This window comes from Lithobates pipiens, unplaced genomic scaffold (genome assembly GCF_037356315.1).
Source record: "Lithobates pipiens isolate NorthernLeopardFrog02 unplaced genomic scaffold, aLitPip1_a1.2 Scaffold_16, whole genome shotgun sequence".
In the NCBI taxonomy this organism is placed as follows: domain Eukaryota; kingdom Metazoa; phylum Chordata; class Amphibia; order Anura; family Ranidae; genus Lithobates; species Lithobates pipiens.
In genome coordinates, this window is record NW_027507748.1 from 333,915,583 (window position 1) to 333,926,060 (window position 10,478).

The 10,478-nt window shown below is 37.1% G+C and overlaps 1 protein-coding gene across 1 annotated transcript in view; it reads right to left on the bottom strand.

The window, feature by feature from the left end:
- The window catches only part of GRIK3 (glutamate ionotropic receptor kainate type subunit 3), a 792,036-nt gene extending 782,001 nt beyond the window's left edge, over nucleotides 1-10,035 (bottom strand). Inside the window, exon 1 of the mRNA XM_077481789.1 lies at nucleotides 9,192-10,035. Coding sequence (XP_077337915.1) covers nucleotides 9,192-9,306 — 115 coding nt within the window. The 5' untranslated portion in view covers nucleotides 9,307-10,035. The remainder of the gene's footprint in view (nucleotides 1-9,191) is intronic.
- Between the last annotated feature and the right edge of the window lie 443 nt (nucleotides 10,036-10,478).

Genomic DNA, 10,478 nt, shown 5'->3' on the forward strand with positions numbered 1-10,478 from the left:
AAAAAGACAAATAGACCATTCACGTTGCAAAAGAAGTTGCCTAATCCAAGGGAACTTGCTCCAGAGCTTAGTGAATGAGGTGAAGCTCTGCTGGCATCCATCATCCAATCACGTGCAAACAAAAATACAGTTTTTTTTTATTTTCCTTGCATGTGATTGGGTATTCGTTGCAAAGAGAAACTTTGCTGCATTCACAAGGATATAAGGCAATTTCCTTGCGAAGTGGAACTCTCCTTGCAAAGTGAAAAACCAACTTGCCTTTGATAAATAGAGTCCTTTATATTTTTGAAGCCTCAGAAAAAAATGACACTTACAAAAAAGTGTTGCATTTATCTAGTGTTTATAATGGTCCCAAGACCTAGATCCTTCAATGGTATTTCACAGCAGGATTTGATGTAAGGGTCCATCTCAGTTTGGAAAATTCTACAGCACATCTGGTTGTTCTCTTACTTAAACCAGCTATTTAAACCTTAAGGTGGTAAACACCAGCATGTCCAGTGAAGTGACTGGCTCCAGGTGATACACAGAGATAAAGCAAATCCTCCTACATACGTTGTACCTGTTTATCTGCAACCATCTCAACTCTATAGCCTTCCAAAACACAGATTTTACACAGCATATTTGAGCTTTAAAAAGCATGTGGCAGGAATCTGAAGCCCCACACTGCAGGAGCTCAAAAAGAAAAGCCATCAGAGCCATCAGAGCCCAAGGGACACACCCCACCCCTCACAGTACATGAACAACAAGCAAAGCTGGGGCTGTGTGAGTCACAGGCTGTGTACTGGAGCTCTCCTCCCTCGTCACAAATTATATCTTGGAGACGGGAAAAGCTGTCAGAAGTGACTCATGCAGATAACCGAGGAGCAAGGCAGTAGAGATAAATAATATTCATTGCTTTGGATAGAGACAAGTATACAGCATAGAAGGATAAGCTTTATTAATATTTCATGCCAGAAGTTTACAACCGCTTTAACTCTCACAATTACTGTACATTTCATTCATGTGCCTTCTGTGGATAAACTACATACCAATTCAACTTCAATGAACTTTAGTGGTTTAGAAAGGACCTCTACTATGCAAGCTGTGCACAACAATAGCAAGTAGGTGGCAAAAGACTAGTCAGAATTGTCGATGGACTGCCTGCAGCTTATCGTTTACCAATTACTGACTTACCATGCCTTGTTCTGCACTATGTCTCTTTGTGAAAGTGGCTATCCTGGTAGAAGAGCAGAGACTGCTTCCTTATATCTAAGCTGCCCCCACTGTTGACTGGCAATCTGATTACTGGCAAGATAATTTTGAAGCATCAGGAGAGTTGGAGGAAGCACAGATCCACAGAAGAAGAAGCAGGCAGAATCTTCCACTGCATATCTCCCTATACAGCTTTCTTTGCAGGAAAAAGAACAGTAATCAGGACAGAAGTGACATTACCTGATCTTACACAAGATCTTGTGAGGCTAGAAATCAGAGGCAGCAGGGCCTAAGAAGATCTCAAACTGCAAATGTATCTATAGCTCTTAGGCTATAGAACAAGCAATTCCTAGGCACAGTTACATGCCAGGAAGTCATAAAGCCTGTAAGAAATTCAACACACTAAGTACATTTTTCAGAGTACCACATAGGTACATTACATACCAACTAAGAGCCACGTGTAAATGATGGTAACATCAGCTTCCTGGCTATCATATAGCTTAGACCAATAAAGGTAAATTTTTATTGCAAATGGTCCATAAACCTATGTGGTCATAACTCTGCATAGGCTTATGCCCACTGAAAGGAAATGCCCTATGCATAACATAATTATTGCTATTAAACTTTTGCACTGTCCCCAGAACAGTTCTTCCGACAAAATGTCAATTGTATATCTTGGCTGCCAAGATCAGACGTATTAGAACATTTTCTCTGACTCAAGCAAGAGTCAGCCATGCTCCTCAGTGAAGAACACCACCTTGATTTAGCATACAGTCAAAGTGACTTATGCAGGATTCAGTTGAGATTACATTTAATGAAATTAAATAGGCAAATATGCAGCTTTTATTTTTATCTGTCTTATAATTATGCTGATTTGAATCAGCGGAATTATTGCGACTTTCTAGAAAACGACGCTGTAACACAGTTACAAGATTCACTTTGAATTCAATTGAGTGACATTTAATGGTTCACCCTGTACTTTTCCTGGATTCATCATGTGTGATTTTTTATTTTTTTTTGCAGCTTAGTCCTTACAAAGTATTGTTATACTATTCATGATATGCCTGCATTTGGGGTGATCAATATACACTAAAACCATCAATAAAAACACAAGAAATCTTGTTTGGCACCAGAAACATGCATGACAGAAGAGTGAAAGGAAATATTATAATCTTGATATATCGAAATGACACATTCAGTTAAGTGAGGAAAAAGAATAACACTGGCTCCTTAGGTTGAGTGCCTTAAGTTGACAGAATCTAAATTGATCCACTTGTTAAATGAAGTGATTCAATCTGAATTGATCCACTTGTCAAACGAGGTTATTTGGTCCGTGACCTATTCCCAATGTACTGTAAGTAATCAATGAACTGATAAAAATGTCCAGTCAACCACAAGAAGGCATAGCCCAATCAACAATGATTAAAGCAATTCACTTAGTGATTTGCAAAGAAAGGTACATGCATCTTCTTGTGCGCTCAAAAAATGCTATGGTAATTTGGATTCAAAATGTAATCTGAATCATTTAAAATATTAAAAATTATACAAAATAAAATAAATATACTGCAAACCTAATAACAACAAGGAATGGCTTACCTTTTCCACTATTGGCTACCAGCCATAAACACATTTAATTAATTTTAGCAATAGATGGTAGTTATAGAGAATCAGAATAATTCATTGTACACAAACAGCTGATACTGTACTTATATTTTTCAATAAAGGAAGACTGTGCCCTTCTTCAGAAAAATGCTAGATGGTTGGCTGTCTTTCCTAATGAGTCACTTACTTAGAACAGTTAAGCTGCTAGTGATGTCATAGAAAAAGTCAGCGCTCTTGATGAGCACAGGTGTTCTGTGATGCAGTGATGCAAAGTAACATTTAAAGCCAGAGATGTATCATTGTCAAAAGCACAGCTCAGCAATGGAAGTCAGTTCAGATCTTCTTTAACGTGTGCAGGTCCATAAAGCTTCTTCTACAGAGGTAGGTATTTAATATGAATTCCAAGTTGCAATATAATAGCTCCCCTAGTGTTTAATTTAGGGGAAAACATGCTATTTCTAAATTCAAAATGCTCCAAACAATATATTGTATTGTGTTATCTATGAGATACTACTATATTAGTAACATGGACTCTTATATGATATGGTAAAGTCCCATCTCTCTATCTATCTATCTATCTATCTATCTATCTATCTATCTATCTATCTATCTATCTATCTATCTATCTAATTAGGTACTTAAATATTTCACAGTTTAGAGTGTATGTAAACCTTAACATTAAAAGTATTACCCCTGCCGGTCTGTATTTCATTGAAAGTGTCCTGTTCTATTATATATGTTAAATATGGGCATAAAATACCAGCTGATCCTGCCAGAAATCTACTGAGCTGGTAACTTCCTGTGTTCTCTGCTTGTTCTGCACCCTTATCAGTTAGTATCATTATCTCTCATTAGCTCTCTTCGTGGACTACAGAACACCTCCTCCATGCAGAGAGGAGGTGTTCTAAGGCTCCGAAATGGTAAATTAAATACTTCCTGTACTAGGATGATGAAACAGCTCCTTCATAGATACCGTACGGTGAATGAGTGTTACCCTATTACAGGTAATATGTGTTTCTGGCTTAATTACACGGGAAAGAAGACAAAGAAAAAAGAACAAATGGGGCAGCCACGAAATCTAAGGTCAGCTGCAATATATAAAATTTTCATTATTGGGTGTAGATACACTTTTATGTTTTTTTTTATTTTGTGTTGTTCCCACCAGATGGTGACATAGAGTATAAATTCTCACATTTGTGATATCAGTCTTTCAAATGTGTTTTCGGTGACTGACTGTAGACCATGTGAAATAAAATAAAAATTCAAAATCACCCTTACAAATCACATACACACTTCTCTTGCTGAGTAATCAGCAGATGAAAATCTGTAACTGGTGCTTTCTACTTAAATTTGCCTCCATAGCCAAAAGTAGCAAGGAATCAGATTTAATTTACCATCTCGGAGCCTTAGAACACCTCCTCTCTGCATGGAGGAGGTGTTCTGTAGTCCACGACGAGAGCTAATGAGAGATAATCAGAGGATCACAATATTTCCATACCTGGTAGACAATGTTAATGTTTCACAATGGCTGTGCTAATGCTGAATTTAGTATTCCATTGAATTTGAATATTAAAAGGCTTACAGTTAACCAGATGCTGCATGTAATGTTTGAGCCACTGGATCTTAAAGCTTTGTTTTTAAGGACAGCATGCATTCAACTTAGCATTTTGCATACTTGGAAAAGGGCAATGTTTTGCTTGAAATTACATAAAAAGACCCTTATCCATATATCCTTGTGTACATTTTTCAAATAAATGGAGCTCTTCACCAAAATAATCAGACTCTAACAATGGAATGCTGTTGGCTTTTGAAGTTCTTTATTTTAATATCTTTATAAAAATGAAACAAAGAAAAAAAAAAACTCCAATGCCAAGGAACAAAAAGAACCAGTATCATCTATACCACTGTGGCAGCTAAATGAACATCAAAGATGATAGCTGGAATCAGGCAAGCTCTTTTGAACAGTAGGTCCAATGTTCTTTGCTCTTGCTGGTAAAAGTGGTAAGGATGACTGTTAGTAGGTCCAGTTGGGTTTTGCAACTAATTACACTTCTGGCTAACAAAAGTCCAAAAGATACCTCTGTTATATTCCCTAACAACGATCCTTGATATGAAGACAACAAATTAGCCATTCCAATGAGCTTTGAAGTTGTCAAGGTGTGGCTGCATTGCCCGCCGTTGAAAAAACTCAATTGGTGTACAGGAATTGTTGCTCTGCAACTGAAGGCTTTATGTTGTGCCTACTACATACATATATATAGATACAGGGTTAGCCAGAACCCTCTATATGAACGGCAACAATGTGGGAGGTGCATGCACATGATATCACATGATAGCTCTTGCATTATTCTGACCTCTGGTGCTGAAGCCTATGGCATTATTGGTATGCTTGTTGTCCAGCAGTACTTATAAGGCAAGTGGTGCAATTGATGACAAAAAATCTTGAATGCTGAGTGTCTGTGCATTTGTCCTGGTTTACATTTTTTTGCAATTACGTAAATATAGGCACCCTCAAATGATACACAGTATTTACTTTTATTGTATCCTCATAGCTTTGCCTAAAAATACATGTTTGTTTCTAACAGCTTCAGAAAATGACAATTACAAATATTAGCCTATATCTTGGACTTGAAAAATTAAAAAATTCAACAAAAAAATGTATTTCAAAAAGGCCAAATGAACAAGTAATTACCTGTAGATGGCTTGTCAAGGAAATACCGTACTTGTACTTTTTGTATTTTTCTTGTCCTAGTGACATTTCTTCTTAGCCTATGCAGCACTAATAATGAAATGCCTTTCCTTCATGAAAAAGGGGTTAAAGTAGTAAAATACAGATCATAGCTTTTCAATATCTGTAATAATATTTGATGGAAATCACAATATCCGTTCGGCAAAAATGTGAACAGAAATCTCCGTGTAGTCTTACTTGAGAGTATTGGAGGATTTATTCTTTACACACAAACTATAAGAAGGTGGAAATTGGGGGCCTTTGTCTTTCTGTGAGCATAATAAGGGAATGGAGGAATAACAGAGGCACATACTTTAATTCATTGATGCTTAGGGTGCATGTGCTATAAAAAAGAAGGCAAAGTAGTGGGATGAGGCTAGATGGATACAAAGAGCCAGTATAAATGAAGCTTGAGCTCTCAAGGAGCATTAGGAAGTAAGAGTGTGGTAAAGACAGATAGATAAGCATCAAGGTCCCAACCTTGACACATATTAATCATTTATTTGTAACTCAACTTTCGTCATTCATATCTATCCTGTCAAATAATATTTGAAGTTTGAACACTACGTAGTGTATTTATAGTCTGTATTAATTATGTGCATTTATAGTAGTCACAGCAGAGAGCACACTACATGCTGCATATATTAGTATGTAAGGGCGTTCTTCCTGTGACACAAATGGGTTTGATAGGTTGTTGTAATATTGTAGGGCAAATTCATCAGGAATATGTGTAGGAGACCTGGTTTCATGTGTTACATCTTTTCAAATTCTGAAAGAAATGCAGATCTTGTTTAAGAATAGAAGAGAGTCATAACCTTGTAGAGGTTTTTTAATGATCTTATAAATGGCGGTGATCACCTCCGATAATAAGCCTTATCCATTAGCTATAAACTGTTCTCCAACCAAGCAAGCAAAGTAATTTATAAAGATGTACTTAAAGAATTAGAATTGGATCTTCCTTTACCGAATGAAAAATTCATAAATAGTTGTTTTTTTTCAGTTGGAAACCAACATTTGGCAATGCATACCTATTTGAGGCTAAGCATTACATTATAGTTGAACATTCTGAGAATGGCAGTCTCCATTTACCTGGCATAGGTGTAATTTCATATCTGTTATGAAGTTTTATTTCCCTTATGAAACAAGAATGAATCTCGTACAAAGACCCATGATGTTTAATAGTGTTACTCATACAAGAGAACGATGACATGCTTGCCATGGGAACATACTTTTATTCATTTATAAAGTATACAGACAGAAACTCTTCTCTTTAACATGCCAGTCAGGTGTGAGCCCCAAGCCTCTTTCTCCTCTGTGACCTTTGATGATGAACTATCACTATCAACTCCTGCTGTTGCACGACCTCCAGATTGTTAACAAGCTAGTGTATCTTACATCGGGTTTTTATTCTAAAAAGTCATATAAGTGTGCCTTCATCAGTTATATTGTGGCCAACAGGTTATTAACCCAGTAATTAAAAAGTAAAGATGTCCACTATTGGCTCATAGATGGATTCCTAAACACATTCCAGATTTTATTTTTAATGGTCGTATTACAACTGAAAACACAATATTATACATGTGCTACTCTTTTACAGTATAATAGTGTGAAAATACATTTCTTTTCAAGAATGTATGCCGCATAGAGTGCATAAGTTACTGACAGGTTATGAAAAAAAAAAAAAAAACTTCTGGAGGTTGTCTTTTTCTGCAGCGGCTTTTATCTAGCAGCAAACCCAACACTTGGCTATTTCTCTGAGATTATTTAATTAGTTGTAATTTAAACTCCCCCCCCCCAAAAAAAATTCTATTATTTGGGTTAATCACTATATGATGCATAAAGCTTTTTTTTGCACATGAAACTCATTTCAAATAGGACTCATTTTATTTTCCAGGTTTGCTATACTGAAATCATATAGTGAACACTGTCTGCAAAAAAAAGTAAAAAAAAATATTGTGAGGAACTAACAAAACAATACTTTAACCAGTGTCTAAATGGATTTAATTTTGATTTGGGCTTTAGAAATTGCTTGTAAAGTATGTCCTTTACAGCACCTGCCCCAACGCTGAAAAGACAAAGGGAAAAAAAATTGCTTTCTGGGTATGGTTTTCCTTTGTCAGTTATAAAAGACCTATAAAATGCATTGTCGATGATAAAATCTATTTCATAAAGTGAAGATCCATTGGAGTATGGCGTAACTGCAAATAGATTTTCCTGCTTTGAGACCTGACATTGACAAAACTGTAGTGTAGTACTTTGTTTTTGCTGACTTATTAAAACAGGAAAAAAAAAAAGAAAAAAATTATAATATATATATATATATATATATATATATATATATATATATATATATATATATATATATATAATTTGATATGCCATATCTCTTATCAGTAAGACCAGAAGATGTTAACCCTTTATTACCTCTTTAAGTACTTCCTAAAGGTAAAATATGTAAAATGCACATCTTATTGAAATTCTGAAAATTCGCCATGCTGTAAAACATATACGCTAAGTATTCACTTTCTAAAGTTAAAACATACAAGTGTATACATCTAGAGGAATAAAATCTCTTATTAGAAAAATCAAGAATGGGTTCTTAAGTAACTCTTAGGAAAGTAGATTGCACTCTTGTTACTTTTCAGGCCTTGATAGAAATGAAAGCTGTGGATAGATTTCAAATATAAACCTCTTATACTTCCAACTTCCATCTTCACTGACCGTGTGAGTATAGGTGGAAGAGTCCTATTTCAATACTCAGTGAAATGCAGCTGTTAACCTAATTTAGTATAGTCTGTCCTTGGGGAGCCAAGAGATTAGTGGACCCCCAAGGTCAATAAATGAAGAGACAGCACAGTCTATAACCTTAACAGGATTTTTTTTTTCTTTTACTGGGAAGCTCCCTACATACCCTTTTGGCTGCCCGTGGATGAATAACATAAAGTTAATCTGCTATGAAGGGGGAAACAACTGCGTGACTTATCACAGACTATCACAGTTTTCAGGAAGCACAACACAAAGCCAAAGACAGCACAGAAAGAAGAATTCACAGCTGATCTGAAGCACCACTGAAGACAATAGGTGAAAACATTGCCACTTTGTTTCGAAACTGGACATCTGTTCATAGAACGCTATGACAGTATCTCAAAGCTCAAACTACAGCGCTTGCTTTGTGCTCTCAAAAGCCTTACCCTTTCAATGCCAAATTCCCTTGCAGGGAATAACAAATGGTGTTTCAAAATAAGCAACTTTTTAATAAAGTACTGTTTTAAAAGGTGCAAACAAGACTGTCAGCATCAGCTGGCACGCTGTACGATTCCACCTGCATGGAGATCTATGGGCACAGTCGCAGTCTATATCTGTGTCCTTAGGGACAGCTCAAATAAACTGCAGTGAAGGACTGACAAAGCTAGGCAGGTGTACGCAGATGTCATCAAAATATAGACTCTGGGCAGTTGGGAAACCCAGACAGTTGGCGTCCCCTTATAAGTCGTCTGTTTCAATCTAGAGTTTGCAGCGAACAATCTCAAAGACGTTCCTTCAGAGGGAATCACGCAGTTAACCCTTTCAGTAAAACAGGGAACAACACAGCTTGACATTTTACTGCTGCATCCCCCTGGCACACAAGGTCGGTAAAGGTGCAAGTGAAAGAAGAATTGCAGGCACTTACCTATGCGAATAACGTGTGGCATTCCTTGACAGTCCTGAAGCCAGACGATGTAGCAGAACAAAACTGCCCAGTATTTTAAAACCATACTCCAAAAAGAGAGCCAGTAATGTGTCATTGTTAGAAACAAAATCCCCACGAAGTTTAGTTAATATGGGATTCCCTGGGACTTCCTTGGCGGTTTTAAGATTCCAGTGATAGCCCAAGACAGTCACAGTTGAATGCCTCTGCACTGCACATGTTAGCAGACTATCCCCAAGCCCCAGCAGCTGAAATCAAAGGTTAGGAGATGCTTCTACTAACCACAAAAAAAAAAAGCTTCTTCTTCATTTACATGTGTAGTACTGGTCTCTCCAGTCCCATTCACCTGCTGGAGACTAGATGCTTAGATGCAGTCCTCATTGATGCTATCAACTGGTCCTTAGCAAAGCTGTGGAGTGGAATCCCAGACATAGGAAATCAGGAGCTCCCTGGGGCTTATGGAGAAGGAAAGACAGATGCAGCAAGAGCCATCCTGCAGCTGAAGGAAAAAAAAAATGTATATTCCTTTCTCTGGCTTCAGAGATTTAGCAGTGAGAGAGAATTGGACTGACAAAAGCACACACACTCAGGCAGCCTGCCTGCTCCACATGCAAAGCAGCTACCATCTCATGACTGTGATTTGTTCAGTGGGTGAATACAATTCATTGCACTTGTGTGTAGTCTTTAGGAGTGGATGGGTGGACTGCAAATACAAACGACAGGGTAATACTGGATTGCAAATGGGAGCTTGGACCTTCAGAAAATGGGTGTCTGTACTGAATTCATACAGGACAGCTTTCCATGCCCCCTCCCTTTTCCTAGGAAGCTACTTGCTTGAAGTGGGTAAGGTGCCAGCTTCAGTTTAGCACTAATACTGCTTTTTTTTTTTCCTACAGTGCTACCCATGCAGCAATGAAGGAACTCAAGCTTTGAGGGTGCAAGGAAAGGTGTGGTTTAATGATTAGGGAGCTGATATTTTATCATTAGGACAGGGTTACTAAGTGATCTGTCTCACCATAAATAGCGTCATTAATGTTAATAACGTTCCAATGTTATGTGACAAAAGGAATTGTTTAGGTTATGTGGCCCTCTTTCACATCTGCCTACAGAACAAACTCACAAATAGAATAACTTTAAATACCATGCATCAAATCACTGCTAAAGGATGATAATTACAAAAAGGAAAGCATTAGCAGTCAATTGAAACAATGACAGCAAAAAATAAAATGTGCAATGCATACATACTGTGCTCTGTAATTTGTTTTAAAA